This window comes from Corvus cornix, chromosome 2 (genome assembly GCF_000738735.6).
Source record: "Corvus cornix cornix isolate S_Up_H32 chromosome 2, ASM73873v5, whole genome shotgun sequence".
Classification (NCBI taxonomy): Eukaryota; Metazoa; Chordata; class Aves; order Passeriformes; family Corvidae; genus Corvus; species Corvus cornix.
The window spans coordinates 87,795,338-87,816,709 of NC_046333.1; the positions used below are offsets into that span (position 1 = coordinate 87,795,338).

General features: G+C 35.5%; 1 protein-coding gene across 4 annotated transcripts in view; it reads right to left on the minus strand.

Moving 5' to 3' along the window:
• Positions 1-2,822: 2,822 nt before the first annotated feature.
• PTPN3 (protein tyrosine phosphatase non-receptor type 3) overlaps positions 2,823-21,372 on the minus strand; it is a 165,033-nt gene continuing 146,483 nt past the window's right edge. For all 4 annotated transcript variants that reach the window (XM_010393914.4, XM_010393913.4, XM_039568986.1 and 1 more), the window contains 4 exons: positions 20,901-21,029; positions 14,803-14,948; positions 13,983-14,118; positions 2,823-10,094 (listed from right to left, as the gene is read on the minus strand). In XM_010393914.4, coding sequence (XP_010392216.2) covers positions 10,017-10,094; positions 13,983-14,118; positions 14,803-14,948; positions 20,901-21,029 — 489 coding nt within the window. In that variant the 3' untranslated portion in view covers positions 2,823-10,016. The remainder of the gene's footprint in view (positions 10,095-13,982; positions 14,119-14,802; positions 14,949-20,900; positions 21,030-21,372) is intronic.

Genomic DNA, 21,372 nt, shown 5'->3' on the forward strand with positions numbered 1-21,372 from the left:
GCAAGTGGCCCCAGCAATACAATGTGAGGAGATTTTCTTGTAATAGTGTTTAAAAACTAAAAAAACCAAGCCCAAAACAAAAACCCCAAAACCAAAACACAAAAAACACCGCAAAACAAACAAAAACATCAACCCAGCAGCACAGATGAAAATAATACAGCCCTAACTCTTCTGAAAAAAAAAAAAAAATTAACACTCATAACCAGTCGGGAGACAACAACAAGTAACTTCATAAGCAAAAGGTATTTCAGTTTTTGGCACATAACCAGAAGGCTGGAGTCACCACATCCTTATACATAAGTATTATACATTGGCCCCATTTGAAGCCAGCAAGCTCATGCTAACTTGGAATCTGTAGAATTGAATGCAAAGCTAAAGAGCTACAGTACATTTCCATGACATTTGTATGAACATGCACAAGCGGAGTTATCCAGGTCAGAGCTGAGGACTCATGCTCAAAAAGGACAAACTGCCTAGCAAGGAATAACATTCAGTATTTAAATGAGAATTTAACAGGTCTAAAAGAACAGGACATTTGTACCGACACAGAAAGCTCTGAGGGCCAACATTACACTTAAGCAGGAACAAACCCACTAACAATCAGTATTCCTATTCCCACAGCACTCTGGGCTACATCAAAGTATACTGTGAGGTTTTTCACACACCTTTCCATCTTGTTATTACCATCTGACACCCCAGTTCACACCATCATTCGTGCCAGCGCAACCTGACAGTCCCTGAGCAATTAACCTTTGGGCTTGAGAGACAGCTAGTGCTGAGGAAACCTTTTCCTATCAGTGCCAATTATCTAATTTTTTAAACTGTAGCTGATGCATGGATGAACTTAAAGGTTCCTGTTATAAATAATGTTGCATCTTTTGTGGGTGGGTGCTAAACTCAACGAAACAAGAGAAGTAAATCAGAACACCTTTGTTTAAAAATAGAGTGTTGCAGGTATTTGAGCTCCTCAGTAGCAGCATCAGGCCACAAAAGGCCACACATGAGTGTACAGAGTAGTCTGGTCTTTTATCATGCTCCAGCAGAATACCAGTACCCCTTATCCCTGAGGGTGGACCTAGGAATCTGAACTGGCTCTGAACCCAGAGATCAGCAGCAGTGACCTCAGTCTCCCCAAATGCCTTTCAGTTATTCTCACAGGGTTCATTTCAACAAATTGTGAACTTTGAATTCTGCCACTCAAAATGAAGAAACCAGTTTTCTTAGCAGATTGGCTTTTGGACATGCACCTTTGCATATTTAATTTTTACTACATGAAACCCAGTTCAATTACATTATACTAGGACTGACAAAAAAAAAAAAACGAACTTAATTCCAAATCAAGATTAAATCAGATATTGATAATTTTTATTATATTAGTTAAGATATTTTACTTTGTGTACTACAGGGAGGATAAACTAAACTGAGTCACTGCTTGAAAATGTTTATATCACTGAACTATGACATGAAAAAGCTATACATGAAAATTATACATATACTGGTGAATACCATTTGACATTTATATTCCCAATTGTTACAAATTCAAGCAAGACTGTTAAAAGTGAGGTTCTCTTGCCTGTGACTGCTCGTTCAGAGTCTTTTGAGCTACATAAAGGCACTTCTTCCATACTCCTGGCTCCCTGGTGGAGCACCTCACTCCTCTGTGGGGTAGCCAGTACCATAAGAATTTTAAAGGATTGCCTTGTACGGAGGAATGGAACCCCTTGAAGCTTTGCATTAAGTCCAAAAATCACATGTAACACTCAGCAAGTTAAAGCCCTCTTCTCCCCCCTAGCAATCAGCTATTCAAGTCTTGATGATACAGCTACCAGCTTGGAGTTTACTTCTGCCTTATCTCCTCCAAAAGGCCCTTCTGCACCCTATCCTGCTATCAAACTGTGAAGATACCAGTACATCTTTCCATAAAGTGCTTCATTTGGATTTCCAGCAAAGCATTCCTCTCGATAGCTCTCTGTGTACCTATAAGAGATTCCAACCTGCATGCATATCCCATGTCCGAGCTGTCCAGACAATTGGTTTGGCTTTGTGCTTCCTTTCACTGAGATTTCATTGAATTCATAACTTCATCATAAAGGGTGATTGGCCTCAAGCTTAAAAAGACTAATCACTAGGCAGAGCCACGCCTTGTAAACAGCAAAAAGTGCTGGCTAACAACCATCCCAGTTCTTAACAAAATCCCAAACATATTTTCAGGTCAGTGCTCTATCCATCTGTTAGTGTTGCATTCAATGTGTTCTCTATTTTGAAACTTATAAACTTGCATTTTAATATGCATGCATACAGAAATAATTCAAGAACAGCATCACTGGGCTCTGATTTGTTGTGAAAACGTGACAACCACCATGGGGCAACAGACGGTGTAGAAGATTACTCAGACATGCCTGGTGAGTATCCTGAGAACACATGAAGTCCCCAAAGGAAGGATAGGCTGCAGATTTCATACATAAAAGCAAAGAAGAAAATCTGCACTCAAAAAATTGGTTATGTGGTCTTTCATGACATGACTCCAAAGGTGTATTCACCTAATTAATCAAGATAATCCTCTTTCATAAAACTTGTTGCAAGTGAAATATTCCTAAGAATTTGTGACTTGTTTGGTTTACTTTTTCTACTGTGGTATTTATGAAAAAAATTACACGCTGTATCTATATATATATAGACCAGACACTTCCCATGCAAGCTTGATTGCTTAGATAAAATTCAAGCTGCATCCATGTGTGATTTCTCATATGATTTCTTTCCTATCAAAAAGGTCAAAAATGTAATTCTTACTTTCTTTTTGAAAAAGCCACAGTAAAACCATATAGCCAAAAATCCTTTATTTCACCATTAGCCATATAACCAATACGCATAAAATGGTGGCTATATTTTTGTTCAAAACAGTTCCAAACCCCAAGAAACCTATACTGAAAACATTAATACTTTATTCCTATAAAAATAAAAAAGAAAAATTATACATTCAAGAGGTGTCTACACTTTTAAACAATAAATTAAACTTTGTAATATCAACATCAATTTACATTTCAAATGATTTAAAAGAAAAGTACAACGTAGGATACAAAATAATCTCTTTCCTTACCTTCCAAATACATCAAATACATTTTTTTATTCCTTAATGCACTGGCATCTAAGATCTTAGAAGAAACTATAGAATGCTACAGGAAAAGAAAAAAAAAACATTTAAAAAACCCCAGCCAGAGTCCCTGAATGGATATTACCTTCCAAGATTTTGCTGACAAAACTCGCTGACAAAAACGCTAACTGAACTTATATGGAAATAAAAACTTAGAGACCAGAATAGTGAAATCTTCTTCAAAATTTGCAAAAAAACCCAAACAACTTCATCTTTCCCAACTGTTATGCAATTTATTCCAGTACTATAAACATATTTCCATCCATATTGCTTGTAATCAAGGCCAGTTTTAACCAATACATCATTTGTTAGAATGAACGGTGGGCAGATTTTTAAAGCTTTTATAGGACTGTCCCCATTATATACCTTGTAACTCTCTATTAAGGTTATATAATGAAGTGTGAAAACCTAAATAAATTATGTTTAATGCTCACTGCACAGGTCACTGGAACATAAGCATTGATACTTGTAATTTATTTTGCAAAATCTGGATTAGAAATAGATTTACATTTGAGTGCATATACTAATTCCCCACCTAATTTCTACAGACAGTGATTTAATTCCTGCTAAACCCCAAGTTTTCAATCATGTATGCAAAGCTCTGAATGAGAAGGGCACTGATCAGGACTAACTCAAGTGCTGCTACACTCACCTACTGCTTAGCTGAAGCAAATGAAGCCCACTGCAATTAACATTGCTACACTGAGCTTTTTTTTTTGGAATGAAGGGAAGGCTTCGATATTCATGCAAACTCATACAGATATGCCTGATCTCACTTTGCACTAGAATGCTCAAGTTGTGTAATACAAGTACATCCCCACTAAGATCAATATAGGCTGCGGATTTACTCTGCAGGATTTCAGTCTCTTCTCTAAGGAAGGCAGCCCTTTCTCCTTACTCCTGAATGAGGATTGCAACCATCCCTTTGCAAGAAAGTTGACAAACAATCAGGCATTTGGGCTCATGATGCACTTTGCGTGCTTTAGTGGCCACTGCACACTAGCTGAGAGCCAATTTGCTTTTTGACTAGATAAGATGCACCCACTTCTAGCAGCTAACCTTTTTATTTTTGCAGAAAAACTAATTTTTTTTTTCCTTTTAAATGGTATGTTTTACATAGAACTTGGTAAATAGTCATTCCTTACTTGAAGATTCAGATTTTACCTGGAAGATGACTTCCTGATGCTTGGGAGAGCAAGCTCCAAGGACTATTTACAAAATGTTTATTCTGCAAAAGGCTAAAAGAAATATGATGCTACTCTGGCATAAGCTGGTAACTGATGTTAGGTCAGGGGTTTAATAGCTCTAACAAAGCATCTGCTTCCTCTTAAGCATTCAGGGTAACCTCACCAGTCACCCAGCCACATTTGGGTTTCATTTATGTCTCAGAAAAAGGCATCAAATGAAAACAGCTAAAATAGTTTTTAAGAGTAAAATATTTAAGAGTTTTTTAAAAATGTTGCTTAAGAGCACAAACCAGTAAATGAGGAAAATGTTTAACTTAAAATTACTTTCTAGGTGGGTTTGACAAAAATTAAATCCCATGGCCAACAGTATGGCTCTTTACCAAAGAAATTGCTCCAAGAGAAATGATGTGTTTAAAACACAGAAGTGTTCTGCAAGAGGAAAAAATATACATTTCCCACCCCTACTTTACCTGTTAAAAGCATTTTCATGTTCACAATGTTTGATTTCTTTTTCTTTTAATTTTTCGGTTAAACCCAGGTCTTATCTGCCCTGAACATAACATTTCTTATATGCTTTTCCATATATCTTTATGATTTCTACCACTGCTAGCAGCAGTGTTTAAATTACTCAGAAAGGAGATCAGTTGAGACTGGTCTGAACATCATATTGTCCCTTCAGCAGGTGAAAAATAAACATCCTTTCTTAAGCAACCGTAACATCACTTCACCTGTCTGAGACAAAGCCAATTTTACAGTTGTGGGAAAACTCAAAGTGATTTTATAAGGCAAAACAATGACATTGCAGGAAACAAAATCATGAAAGCCAAGTAAACAGAAGCTGAACAGTTAACAGTAACCTGAAGTGTTTCACTAATGTCTATTAAAATAAATTCTTTAATATTTTAAATATGACTTTAATTAAAGGTTAGCATGCAGCTAAGCCCAAAATAACACACAAACTAAGAGCCTTATCCAAGTAGTCTGCAAGCAAATTAGGAGAGTCAATAAACTCACATTCTACTCTCCATTCCCACAGCCCTCTCTTGAGATGAATTTGTCTTAAAAAAAAAAAAAAAAAAAGACAATATTTCTTGGTCTCTTACAGTCCAAATAATTTGTTTTCTTCATAATATTATTGATCCTCCACATTTGCTCTTTATATGAGTGGTAAGAACTCTATTGTCACAGAGTTAGTCTGAGCTGAAAAATGGTTAAATCTATTGGTATTATGTGCTACTTCTTCCTTTTGATTCAGAGAAACTTATTTTTTTCTTTAGAATGACAGGTTTCAGTGATTGTAGATACTACTGTTTGAAGCTTGTACAGTGTTAAAGTACACTAAAACTAAATCATATTGCATCAGACTGCTATATTTAAACTGTTAATACAAACTATGGTTAGACAGTCATTTGAGATGGCTTAGCACTATCAGTGTCAGAACTTAAATGCAAGAAACCCATATAATCAAAACAGTCTTTTATATAATGAATTAATCATTCACTTGCCTTTCAACTGCCTTTGAACAAAATATTTAATGACAACTTTACCTTCTACATAGCTTCAATTAATAAATGTTTTTAACCAAGTAGACTGGTTGCAGGTTACTAATCAAAATACAAACATTTCCCAGCACATGTTCTCTGGAAAGGCTGGAAGAGTAAAATAAACTTGCACTTAAATGCTACATTTCAGGATAGAAAATAAAGCCATTATCAGTGAAATAACTATGTTTAAATTATAATTGACTGAATATGAACCATGCGCGTCTATTTTCAACATTTACGCATTTAGTCTGACACAAGGAACACTCCCTACAGGGAGGGGCTTTTGTTGTAAAACAGTGTCATACTCTACTTGTAATAAAGCCAATGCATAGTTCATTAGATATTTCTGAACTAAAGTTCTTTTGAAATACATATATATTTAACTGCATAGTAGAAAATAGGAGGGAGAAAAGGAAAACTAACAGTTAAATAACTGAGTGTATACGAAGACTTTTTGCTGAATTCATGGGTACATTTTGACTGCATATAATTTAGTAGCAACACCTAAAAGACAGGATAATTAAAAGCAAACCCCTGGGTTACAATTTTTTTTTTTTTTTCTGCAAAACACCACCACTCTTCAAAGTTTGGTTGTATTTTAATGATTTGTATTTCATACATCTGGTTACACAAAAGGCATTCATGGTTTAGGGCACTGTTTTTCTTATTTTTAATAAATAGCAAGATCTGTCCCTTTCACCTCTGTCGCAGAAGTGGTCCCCTGTGACATTTCTGAAGACACTCTGAATAGGCAGTTTAGTTACTTCCATATCAAATATAAAGCCACTAAGTTAAAATTTGTTTAATTCTGTAGTGTATTTCACAGTGATGAAAACCTCAAAGGTTTATTGCTCCCTCTTCATCCACCACCACACCAGACATTTTGAATACTTATTTTCATGATCATGCCAGCACAGAAGAAATCAAGGTTAAACTATGAAGGTTATACAGAATCTTGCCTTCACAGAATTTTCTGCCATTTGCCAATCACTTGATAATTAAAAACTTTATAGTCACAAATTTTAACTCCCATCAAAACCCCCCCAAACTGATCAATTAAATCTACATTTTCGTGATTTCTTAATTTTTGTGGAAAAAAAAGCTGGCGTTAAGATGTGTTCATAATTATGCTTTCATTGCAAGATCAGATCTAAAGCATACTTCATTCAGTGCAAAGTCATCACACACTACAGAGAGAAGACAAAACCCTTCAATTCTCCCCTATGGACCCTACAGGTACACGTGCAAAACCCAGCAAGACTGAAATAAAGATGGACACAATATACAAGATACTTATGTAGTTAATATTTCCTCTAGGGTAATTAAAAAAAAAAAACCTTATAGAATTACTATTTATACAGCTTTGAGTATTCTCTCCATCGCCAGCAATTTCAAACAAGCTTTTAAAATCCAAGAGCTCCCCAGTGGTATTACCAAACCCATCCTAGTTTACCAGAACAAGAGCAGCATTTGTTGTCACAATACGACCATCATCATTTAAATGCACACATACTAACCTAAGTCAAGCCTATACCATGTATCTTGAGACTGAAGTTATATGGGAAATACATTTACAGTGCTTTGATAAGTACATACTCAACATGAAGAAACATAAATAGCAATTGGAATATAGGAATAACCTTGAACACAAAGAAACTCTGAGTACTTCCATGAAAGACACGGATGTCACAAACATGCTCTAAATATTTTCTTACAATTTATTTTCTTGCCTTTTTTCACTTCATGACAAACAATTAAATGCAAGTCATGCCAACTGCAAGGGATGACTCTGAGACCTGGGCACAGGAAAACTTTAAAAAAAAAAAAAAGAGAGGTTTTAACAGACAGGTACACACATAACAAAGAGGAGACTTTTGTTACCCTTCCAGAAAACATACATTCTTTACTGCCCACTACTTCTTTCATAGGAAAGAGCCATTAGATTTTCTTACTGATCAATATTCTACCAGCAGCAACCAGCCTGCACTTGTGCAACACTTTTCCACACGGATTTTTCAAAGAAGCTTCCCAAGTAATAAGTGCATGTCCACTATCATTTTACATTTGGATTCACAGACAGACTGAGATACCTGATGCAATTTAGCAAGGTAAGAATGAATCAGAGGTACGGTCTTTTGCCTTCTAATCTATTCCCAATCAAGCAAGATGACAGTGATTCAAAATATTACAAAAAACTTCAGTCAAAGTGAAATTTGGAATGAAGTGTAAAAGGATGAGCACAAACCTATTCACCCTTCAACCTAACAAAGCCAAGAAGTTTTCCATGTTGCCAATTACCCTGCACATCCCAATTAAAACTCTTTTGATCAATAAATAGTAACCAGGCATCTTCTTCAGCTATAGCTAATAATGCAATCTTGGAGAAAGGACCAAGCCTGCAAAAGACAAGATAGAAATATAGCTCATCCTACATTCACTTTCTAGTTATCTCCCGGGGAAAAAATAATCTTCCAGTAACATGAGAGATGCACATTGTACAGCTGTGATAGTTTCTATAATGAAACTCCAGCTATAAATGATAATATCCACAATACAAACCATAATTCTAAAATACATCTGAATATGTGTGTGCATATATATCTCTCTGAAAAAAAAAATTATCTGATTTTCTCTTTTATACATATAAACATCTGGCTAATATGCCCCATAAAAGTTTTTCCTTATTTAGGACTAATTTTTTAAATAACAGAGTTTTAAACAGTCCCTTAGAATATTTTTAAACACTATTAAAAATTAATAACTATCTTAGGTTAATCAAAAGGCACACACAAAATAATTTAACATTATACAAATGTGGTTATATTGTTCAGAAATTCCAATTCTCCCATCTGAAATGAAATAGAGACCAGTGTACCTTAGGGTGAATTATTCATCAATGTACAAATTCATTCTCTCTTTCCATGTAAATCTTCAGGTGAATTTAGCTGCATTTCTGTATAAGCAAGAAACACAGTAAATCTGCAGAACTCTTGCAAAAGGGAGTCGTGTTTTGCTGGATAAGAGTGCTTTTGCTGGAGGGCAGCAAGTCAACACTTTATCACCATCTGAACACTAGCAACACCTGTGCCCTTGTAAGCTTCACACCTTGAAATAGCAGCAACATATTTGATGGGTTCAGTAGTAATTTTTCTTCCAGTATTGGATTAGACTACTTTGCATATACAGTAATTCAAAAGTCTAGTACTTGTGTGCAACGTTAATCCACATTTACATCTGAGAACTCATAAATACACATGGAAACAAACATGACAGAGAATTAAACCTCATTTTAAGTTAAAATGTTTTCAGTCCACATATAGAAACAGCAGTGAAAAGTATAAAGGAGGTGGACAGCAGAAGAAGAAAAAGGGTGCAATAACTAAAACTGTTACGAAGTAGGTCACTGTCAAAAGGGCAAGTTGCTACTAAAACTGATCAACAGAAGATGTAGACTGTACCATCTGCATAAAATGCCTAAATGCAGCATTATTTTCACATCACATACAGTAGATGTGATTTCTAAGCAGCATATTATAACAGCTGGCATACTCACTAATAGATTTACGGTAAGGGAATACTAAATTTCTCCAGCTCAATGTACAGTAGTTATGCATTAGCCTTTAAAGCTCTTTGTCAGCCTTTTAGTCAAGGTTACATTTCCATGGATATTTAGTATCCCAATAAGAACATTACCTTCAATAAGAATATTCACCTTCAATGAACTTTTATACAATACAAATACATTAAATACCTTCTTAAACTGAATCATTTCAATAATAGGAGTTTTCTTTTTGCTATTTCAAAAGAAACACAAGGAACTTTGTAACTTCCAAAGTAAAGGGTGTTTTAAGGCAGTAAAAGATATGTGTTAAGGTTTCCATGATTGTTTATGGTTGTCTATGTGAATAAAGAATATTACACACAATTGCTGTCATATATTTATCTATGTGACTTTGTTATACTGTACATGATTTAGCAATCTTCTTGAGAAATTTAAAGTGCCACAGTTCAAATGTGCTCATCTGTCTTTTCATGGGCTTCTAGTCCATTCCAGTTGCTTTTAGAAACGAGCCCTTGCTTTACTTAAAGAGCAGTTTTTTTAGGCAAAAAAAGAATTCATCCTTCTCTGCTGTGCTAACTGGAATCCAGTGGTCGAACCAATCCTTCTTTGTAAACACGAAGAATAGCTTCACAAACAAATTTGTATTGACTCTGCATAGGAAAGAAAACACAAAAACATTTATGGATGTTCACTTAAACTGCTGATTAGACAGTACTGTTGAATTGGACTAACAGTTCCACAGCTTCCTTTTTTCCTGAGCAATGACAGGAGAGGAGATACAAGGATGGGAGGAGAAAATCCTACTCTCTTGTCTGTGTTCACAGTAAACAAAGCTGACATTTACTCTTCCTTAAAGGACAAGCATCAAAAATCACACACCAAGGAAAACAAAAAAGTCCCCAAAATTAAAGGAATATGTGCTTAATTTTCAGGGAATAGGAATTATTTATAAAAACTATGTGTATCTTTCTGACTAAGTTTAACTTGATATTTGCCTTCTTTATACATGTCATCTATTGCAGGGTTTTTTTGGTAGTTATCTGGTTATTACGAGTATTCTGAGCTTGCCAATGCTGCAGTTACATATTACTGGGCACATTCAAGTTATGTGACCAAGACCTCATTTAAAGTTACCATATAGGATATATAGGTGCAGCTACCTAACTTTTTTTCCCAAACCACCTACAGTACTGCAGGCGGACTCACCTAATTTTCAATTTTTGATCAGACCACATATCTCCTTTTGTAACAGAAGGGGATCAAATTAATATTTTTGAAGATCAGTACCCACATTAGTTCTTCTCTCGCTCAACATTTTTATCTCAATTAGATCTTAAAATCTTCACAAATTAGAGTTGCTCTTCTGCATTATACTATTACAAAGAATATTTCTTCCATGACCTTGTGATGTAACTATTTGTTAAGAACAATTAGCCTGCAAGCCTCTTCCTAAAAAGTGATACAAGGAGACATTATTAATAGGACTAGTGCAGAACTAAAAATCCTGGTAGCCTGAATAAATTTTTATGACTAACACAATCCTGAGAACACAAGATGATTGAAATTTAAAAGAACTTGCAAAGATCAAAGCATCCTCACTTCTTCTGTGAAAGTAATATTGTCAAAACCCCAAATGAACACTTTTCTCCAGAGTTCCATGTCATATATTCAGATAAGCACAGCTTCACATTTTTTAAATCCCTTTTTCCATCTTTGAAATGTTCTCCCAGCTGCCCTTGTATTGTCAGCTCCCACCAACTCTTCAGAAGCATCTGGAAACATTCCCCCATTATCTCCCAAAGGGCAGGGCTAAAAGATAACATTTGGACTGTGAATGATCTTAGGTTGCCTTTAAATACCAGCAGTTAGGAAAGTTATTCTTCTCCATAACATAATACTTTTTCCTTTAAGTACAGAAAAACTTGAAGGGAAACAGGAAGGTGGAAATGAGTTTTCTTCATCTCGATTTTCCTGGCTTTACTTTCAACCTTTCAGTCAATTACTCCCACCTTCAGTATCACTTTGTTCTTATTTCTTAATTACCTTGACTTTTCATTGTTATTGTCATTTCCATATTTCTACTGCCTGAAAAAGCCAGGTGTGGTATTTAGCTCTCTGTTCAATACTTCTGTTAACTTGTGTGATCAAGTTACTGAACAAATAAAAGAATGAGTGCTTCAGCATTGCTTCCTCTGACTCAATCTCTGACTACTTGTTTTCTCTGCTCTTATCTGTTGCATGTATTCTTACTGCTCACTCAGATGGTAGCTAGTACTATTATGTATATCCTAAGCACTATTCTGCACTGTTTAGATATCTAATTTCTCTTTAAAGGAACATAATGGTTAATCTTTCTTTTTTAAATGAAAGGCCATACAGTTACACCAACTTTGTTATACCTTCATCATTTTGGTTGAAGCTTTTGTTTTGCTGTTCCTAGTAACCAAATTACTGGTCTTTGAGAAACTACAGCTTTCACATGATTAACAACAGACACTAAATTGACCAGGTAATAGCTCTGATGGGTCTATTCTTATTGAGTATGCCCTGCCCAATATTAACACACAGCATTCATCTGGCAAATTGTATCACCTTAGAATTGGAGCACACATACAATCCCCACAGGGCAGCTGAACAAGCTTTAGGCAAGGCTATTGAAACTGAACAATCCCCTTATTACAACTGAATAATCTCTAATGGCTTCTCCTAGAAGCCCTAAGCGGGATATCAAAAATGAGCAGTGAGGCTAGCTGGAATTCAGGCATGGGAATGTGATAGACCACCCAGGATAGATCGAAATATTAACATGCAGCACCTTGGTATTCTGTTTTCTCACAGTTGAGTGCTTGCTTCTGTGTCTCATTTACAGGACAGTACGCCAATTTGCTCGCTGGCTTTTCACAATAGTATCTGCCTACTTCAGAAATAACAAGTGAATTTAGTTTCACAGTATTGCTGCTACAGATCATCCCTCTCCTGATTGTGCTGACCGCAAACTGTAACACAGCAAGCAAGGTAAAGAATCCTATTTTATATACTCATTTTCCACACCAGGTGTCTGACCGTAGCTGTATTTCTTACTATTCTCTGTATTCTTCAGTTATGCCAAAGTGTGGAGTGAAAGGAGAATTCTGGCTGATTTCTCTTGTAACAAAAGGGACTCAGTCCTCTTCTTGAGAATCAGATGTAAAAACCTGAAGTAAACTTCAGCTTGCCAGAAGACCACCTCTAGAATGTTGAAGCTTGAACCTGCTTGGGTAATTATAGAAACTGAGGGCTGTAGGCAGGTGAAACTCCAGAAGTTAACACTCAGCTTCCTTAAACTTGAAGCTAGTATTCTTCATCTTATTACAACCTTTGTCATCAGCTCAGCTTCCACTTCAGCAAGGAACAGGCAGGGGACCCTCCAAACAACTCCCTTGTCAACCATACAGTCCTGACCCTCTTCCAGAGAGTGCACTCCTGCTGCAATGGACACGAGTCCCAGCAGCATGCACAGACAAACTGCTCACTGAGTACTCTAATGGTACACAGGCAGCTGGAGGTCCTGACACTTTTATGCCCTTTGGTGATGCAAGATTTCCCCCACATCTAGTCATAATGCTCATTCCTGCAGTCATTAACCTGTTAACGAATAGAATTTGTCTTCTTAAGTTAACTTTTCTGTTATCAAATGGATTTGATTTCAATGCATTTCAGGCATTTTCTTTGGAAGATGAGACGGAAACACCCAATTCAACTATTTGCTTTCTGTGTCTAAACCCCTTTACTTTCATTTCTCATAGGGCATTTAGCTCTCCAAGATAACCCACACTTAGAATTCTTGTCATCCAGCCTCTCCTAAAGAAAGAACAATCTCTCATCCTTCATCCTTGGTCTCTAACATCAATATGTTCATTTCCAAAGCTGACACAAAACTGCCCTCATGATCTCAAGTTGTCTTTGAGCCACTTTCATCTTAAAATCACCATTTACTTTCATGTTTCAGTTACAGATGCTACACAACTTGCCCTTTGTTTTTTCAAACTGGGTAGTGGCAAAATTAAAAAACAAAATCCATAATAGGTTCTTCCAGAATTTCTACTCTAAAGTGACCTATTGAAAAGCCACTTCCTGCTTTTCAAACCAGGCCAAAACCACTTTGATTTTACCTTCAGTTTAATAACTTCCTATAATGTTCTGTACTAGAATGAAAAGCAAAAATTTATTCTAGCTTCTTGCGGAGAATTTAGACAAAGGACTGCGAACAGATGATCAATACAAGTCTGACTTTGGGCATTCTAACTACTTGCTATGTATAGAAAACAATTATCTTTTCATGGCAACACAAGAAATATTTACAAATTAGGTAAATACATACCTCACTAGCAAAGCAGCCTTTGCCACCATGCTACATTATGCTAACTTTATGAAGTTTGAAGTATAATGGCAACTGAAGATTCATATTACTAGATCCTTTAAAAAAAATTTGGACCTGTTTTATAACTTGACAAGTGCAGTATATATACAGAAAATAATGCTTTCTCTCCTTCACTTACTGATGTTTGCACCATCATAGCTCGCTGGTCTCGCATTTTCCGTACAATATCCAGTGGATAAACAGGTTGGTTCCTTTCAATTAAGCACATGGCTGTTTCCATAGTGACCAATACACCAGTGCGACCGATTCCTGCGCTGTGAAATGCAACAGGAAAATAGTCTATAAAATGAGGTTTTTGCAATGTACCAGATTCATATCACAGTCTTAACAGTAGGATGCTAAACAGCCTTGGAAATAACAGGAAGATCCTAGTAAAATTCAAAGAGAGTGCAAAGTTTATTTTTACAGCAACTTCAGTAATATTTTCTGGCAACTACTAAAAAGAAAAGTTTTTTTAATATAAATAAAACTAAAACCTCACTTAAAGTAAATGCATTTTTAAACAATTATAACTGCTCAAACTGTACTGGTTTGGTATTTTTGTCTTAAAAAAGGTAAGAGCTAAGTGACTGCTTTTATGATGCACACTTGAACAGCTGGAAAAAAAATTTTGCAGTAGCATTCAAAACGAGATTACAACAATGGTAGAGGATAAAAACCAGAGAATAAAAATAAATTGCAGATTATCAGACCTGTGATAATTATGTGACTAAGCCATTTCACCTAAAGGTTGCAGGAGAAAGGGAGACAAAGTAAACTCTTCCTTTAGACATAACATCAGTGTTTCTGTCTTCAGCAGTAAAATTTACACCTAATTTTACAGTTTAAAATTTTCATCTAATTCAAGGAATCTCCTGTCTTGCAGATAAATGTTTCACATCAAATGCTTATTCTAAGGCTGAAGCATATCTATAATCAGAAGTTTAAAACCCAAGTACCTGCAGTGTACAAGAACTGGCTCGTTCTTTATTCTCTTTGGCCTCATACAGGTCACAAACTCCAAGAAGTCCATGGAGTCATCAGGAACGCCATGATCAGGCCAAGCTACGTACTGGAGATGGGTGACGGTGTGTTGCTGTTCTGTCTAAAATACAGTAAAGTTTTCAAAAAATGTCCAGTGTTATGACTCCTGTATTAATGTTTACTAGATACAAGTAATATTTTTCACAGCGAGTGTTTTCTGCAGATATGGTAAGAGACAGATGGTATAGAAAATGTGATTTTAAAATTAAGTGCGAAATATGGACATGTAACTCTTGAAAGAATTCATAAAACATAGCATTTTCTAAATAAATGAGGTATCAAGTTTAACTTCTGCAATCTAAAGATTTTAATTTTTTTTATTTATTGACTGTTGACCCATTATACTCTGACATCATTGATTCAACCTGAGGTAAAATGCTACAAGACATAAGTATGATAGTACTATACAATAGTTTAGAACTGGTTGGGAAACAACTGAGAACAGCAGAACTGTTGAGAATCATACCAATATAACAGGGGTTTAGGGCTCTACAATCTATTGTAAATGTCTGTGAACACTTAGAGATTCAGGAATAATGAAGTTGCCTGCAACACTTGCTAAATCTGGTTTCTGTTAGGAAAAAAAAAAATATATGTATCATTCATACATACATGCTCATTGTACATATATGAATGACATCTGTACGATCCACAGGAGGATACATTTCTGTATGGAAGCAATATAATTAGTTAAAAGGTTCTGTTATACAAAGAGTTCTTTTTTTGAATCAATTATACATAAAACCCCCACGGTTTTACAGAAGTTCTTTCCGTTTAGCTTTTTGTTAACTTTGATTATGAAATCACTCAATCATCTTTGCAGTCAGATTGGGCTCAACTGATGTGTTACAGATATAACTAATGATTAAGGTGGGAAGGAAAAGTCCTAAGATGCTCGTGAGCTCTGCTGCATCACGCAGCAAGGATCTCACACTTTACAAACTGAGACAAGTCTTTACGTTCCTTTATTCCTTCCACATGTTTTGCAATAGTTAAGCTGATACCTACATTTAATTTATGTCCATTACCAGACTTAACATTTGACACCCTACTAAAATAAAACTCCTTTAGCACTGGATTAGTCTATAAAAACTGGCCTTCCCCCAGTGGTGCACACAGGAATGTTTTTGTGATGTTAGTGACTTTAAATGGTTTTCCCCCTTTTCTCTTATGCTCACAACTGTTGAAATATAGGACTTGTTTTAAATGTCTTCAACTGCTTGTTTTCTCCTCCCACTTGAAGATGTTCCACTCCCAGGGAACAGGTTAGTAGGACACAAAAGATAGAATAAGTACTACCTATGTACTAAGTAGAGTCTTAGAAAATACATTTATTCCCGTCAAAGCAATTGCAGAAATTTACAATTGCCCACAGGGACAAAAAGAAAGAAGACACAGCTCATACTTTGCTTCTTAAAGGCAGAGCGTGAGCAATCAACAATTAAAAGATCCAGCATAAGGCCCATGTGGACAACATAATCTAACAGTAATAACCAAGCTCGCTGTAATACGAATTGCATTGGGATCTATCATCCATGTCATCAAAAGATGCACAATGACCAGGATCTCTGCAGGAAAAAGCATGCATGTCTTTTTGCTACCCAGCTGTGCTGAGCAGAAAAAGTTGACTTTGATCAAATGATTACTGTTCGCATTTTTCTGAAATGCCACAGATTGAAAAAAATACAAAAACATGTCTAGAAAATGTCATTAAAAAGTCCTCCTTTGAAAATCTGCACATGCTTAATCAGAACCTCTTCAAAAGGGAAATGAGATAAAGCAGCAATTACACGGAAGAGTTTGAGCTGATTCTCTTAAATCAGAGACGTTTGAATTACAACATCCTGGTGAAACAAAGACTTGATTAATTTGAAAGTTATCCAAGACTGAGTATCCAGTTGTCTTCCATGTGCTTCAAGAACTAAAACTATACAACCTGGACAAGTGCCAGTGGCACACCTGAGAAACACTGACAGTGATCTGTAGAAGCAACAAGTCATTTTACAAGCTCAGAACAAATGAAAGAATTAACTTAATTTTTACTTATCAGCACTTCAGGCTCAAATACAGCGAGTTGCATTAAGTTAAATAGTTTACAGACACTAGGTACAGAAAGCATGTTACATAAGATTATTCAGAGTGAGAATACTTTAAGAACATGCACTTAGTTCTCAGAGCTGCTGCTTTTGCTGTAAGCATCTTCAATTTCTGTTATGTGCCCTAATCATCTTTAGAGACCAATATAGGTGTTAATTATTCCAGGTATGCCTCAAGCTTCAGAGTAGCTTTCTAATTATTTGTGGTTTAAAATGATCAGTTTTGATTCTTTTATTGAGCTCTTCTGAGATGATTCAAAATGCTGAAACTTGACTATTCTGCCACTTGCTTTTCAAAAGGCACAAGTATTTTAAAACGCTTTATGTTTTATTAGCAATTTAAACCTAATGTAAACAGTAAATATATTCATTTATGTTAGAACTAGTTTTTCTATGTCTAAGCTTTTATGGCACATGCGGAAAATATCAAAGCAGTACTCTGATGAAGTCCAGATTTTTTAAAGCTATTTTTAGCAGGGTTTTTGGCTTTTTTAAAAACATTATATCTTGAAGTCTAGTGAAAGTCAGTTTTCAAATTCAGAAAATGTCAGCCAAACAACACCCCACATGGAAATAACTTCCATTAAAAGACCATCACACTTACTAAAATCTAGCACTTACACAAGAAAAAAAATGCTAGAATTGTAGTTACTGTTCCATAGTTAGCCTTATAGTACATGTTCTGTTAGCAATACTTATTTTTAAACACTATTCCTCCCAGATGCTGCTCCTTTGTTACAAACCTGGTAATGGAAAAAAAGAGGTAACTTCTCATGATAGTCAAGTTACTCATCAAACCACTATTCTCTGCAACTCAGTTTAAATTTTTTCCACAAGTTTTTCCTTTTACACTGAGGTTTTCAATGACAGTCCTCCTAATGATGGATAAATGCATAATTTTTCTTCATAAAAATCAGACTTTATTAGTCCTGTTTTATGAGTCTTGGAGAAAGTGAGACAGCAAGAGCTGCTTATGGCTTGGTTGCTATTTTTGCGTAACTTGACCTTGTACACCTTGCTATTCCAAAATTATTATTTTTTTTTTAAATTCATGTGGACTGATCTCAATGGAATTAATGTATTTGGCATTTCTCCAAATCAGTTTAAAAATTATGGATTCAAAAAAATTGGCCCAAACAACAGACTCCAGTGACACTTCAGGATTATGTGACTTGCCCAGTTTATTTGTCACCCCTTTGGCCAACATTTAGCTTCTTCGTGGCATTGATCCAGATTTACTTAATAAGGAGCTACAGAGGTCTAAGACATTATGTTTTTCCCCAGCTGTTTGTTCTTGTGCTTCTGATAATGGTTATTGTCATTACAGCAAAGTTGTTCAGCAAAAAAATCTCCAACTAAACTATGTACTTGTCCATACCCCTCCTGGGCAAGACATCTAACTGCAGCAGTAGCTTCATTGTGGTCAAGATAACATCCTAGATTTTGCTCAGAAGCACATGATCTTTTCTGGTAACTCTGTCCTTGGGGCTGAAACTCCTGACAAAGAATAGGCCTGTCACAGGTAATGCTTCAAATGGCTGCTCTAACACTTGTAATACAGCTGTACTGTCAAGACCTTCAGCCACAAAAATATCCATTGTTCATCCTTCTGCAGTTTGGAGCCTTGTTTATTATAATTATACCAAAAGGCAAACTTCCTTGTTTCATTCTCCTTAAACGACAGACTCTCCCTGATTAATAAAAGATTTGTGTGCTCTCCATAAAATCAATACACAGAGCTTATAATCATAATACTCATATAGAAAGAAGGAAATTTAAACTTGAAATGTCAACCTTAGTTCTTACTTTTCTTAAAAACCAAGCAATTGATTTTGCATTTCAATGTTTCAGTTAATGTCCTTTTTCACACAAGTTATAACATAATCTTCAATAATGAGATAAAAAAGATCACAATGTAGAACTACATTAACCCTGAAATGGTCTTTTTATCTTCTAAGCAGGAAAAGGTGTGCTCTTTGCCAGTATGCTTCACAAACATACCTTGAAAGCTGAGTCTTTGAGCTTTGAATGATCAGGGTTAAGGCCCCGTTTCTCAAGAGTAGATACTCTGGCAAGTGGCATTTGGCATTTCTTGGACAACCGTTTACACATCATTATGCTGCTGTATACAGTTGCCGTAACACTTCTAACTTAATTTTGTTCTTTGGCTCTTTATGATTCAAAACCAGTGATATTTAATGGCCAATCATACATTGCAAGGCATTTATCTTAAAGGAAGCTCAATGAAAATTTGTTTCAGGCTTCTTATGCTATTTTGCCAAGGATTATAAAGAAATATGTATCTTGTTTTACAAAATAGTGCACTGTGTGATGAAGTCTGCACTCATGCTACACAATTTCTTTCCTTTAGTCTGTTTGCTCTAGTCCTCAAAGTGTTCTGAAGCTTTTTCTAAAAAATAAAAAGCCTTAACCAACCTCAAAGCCCCCCAGACTTAGTGTTACAGTATAGCTTTCAATCTTGGTCTTGAAAAGAAAAGGCAAGAAATTGAGCCTTCATTTTATGAGACTTAGAAAGGTTACAAATAATTTGAGTGACAGGCACCAAAACTTTGTGTATATATAGTTGTAGTACTGCTTTTATAAGGGTAATTTCTTCTGTGCTGCCATTCAAGTTTATCACTTTCAGATTATTTGGCCAAAATACAGAAACAAGTATGCTGCTCCCTGACTGGGTGGTTTCTCATACCTTAGAAACAGAAATACTATAAACTGTCTTAACTGAATGACCTTTAAGTACTGACATTTGACATCTCACATGTTTATGCCTGCAAAGGAAAACTTAATCACACTAAACCAAATTTGGATGCACTCTCAAGAGACTGTCAAGTTACAAAGGTATGAGACTAAAGGATTGGTCATTTTGCTCTAAGAACATGAATTCAGTGTTATATTTCAAAACAGATACTGCCTTTTCCTTGCTTACTACTTAATATTACTACTAGAAATTCTGGTAACAGTAAAAGCTCCTTAACTATACAGAAGTTTAAAAGACTGACTACAAATTAGCCTTTGGTCAGTATACAGTGATTTCTTACACATGATAGCACAGAGCCTTCATCTTTTAAAAAAAAATATCTCTGGCCATAGAATTTTGGAAAAGAGAGGAAGAAGGGAAACATATAAGAAATGCAGGTCAATTTAGAAACAAAAACCAAACTTCAAACCCTATCAATCAGGTTGTGGGAAGTCTAGATGTGACCTGAACACAGATTTCACAACACAAGATAACATGCTGTGTTTTGCCTTCTCTTTGCTTTCTGATTCACTAGACATTAGTATGAAAGTACTAGGAGCTATGGAATATATGTATCTTTCATAAATTGAGCATATTTCAATTGAGATTCATACGGATTTTTTTCTTTTTTAAAATCTGACTAAAGACAATGAAAAGGAACTGGTGAGATTCTGCATCTTCTCTCAAAACAACTTTATTACACTTTACTTCTTTATTTGCTGTTCTAGCTGCATGTGCCATTAACCAAGTGACCCATATTTCATCCTTGAAAGAGCAGATTTACTTAGGAAAACACTCTCATTATAAATTAAAGTACTTGTGAGGAGTCAGTGACTGCAAAACTATTTAGAGAAAAGCACTAAACTTCCTTATGATGCTTATTGCAGTACCTGGGCAGCATAATATATTATAGAACTTCAAACAGTGTGTCTTTGAAGAAGCTCTAAAGAAATAATCATGTTGATCCATATAATATACACATATTCTATGTTAAAAAATGTGTGTGTATATATAGACATATGCATATTCACACACAGACATATACATTGTCAAACACGAATCTATAAATAAAATAATAAATAAAATAAATATAATATATAAAACATCTATAAATGTATTCATTCAGCTTGTTTGAGGATAATTAAAGGCAAGGGGCATTTACCTCAACGTTTGTAATGACCATTTCTCTAACAACATAAGCAATCGTGCAGTCTTCAGAGCTGCATCTGACACGGAAGCAGCCATATTCCATTACATCTGGTGGATCAGGCCAATACTGGTGACATTTGGTCTGTAAAGAAAATTAGGCACACACCAAGACAGTTGTATACAAGCCCTTCTGTTTCCAGCCTTCCCTCCTATGTCGTGGTTCAGGGAATTCAAAGAGCAGTATAAATTCTGTTCTGGTTTGCTGGTGGGATATTTTTCATCCAAATTGAAAAATAACAGGACAAAATAGGTTAAATTCTCCATAAACTTCTGTTTTAGTGATTTATAATAAATATTCAGGTAAATTGGATGCACGATGCTTTGTCTGCTGCTGCTTATCTGTAATTGCTAGAATGACTTCTCAAGGCATAATGTGGGAGAACATAGATGGATTTATTCTGTCTTAAGAAAAGAAGTGCAGGGGT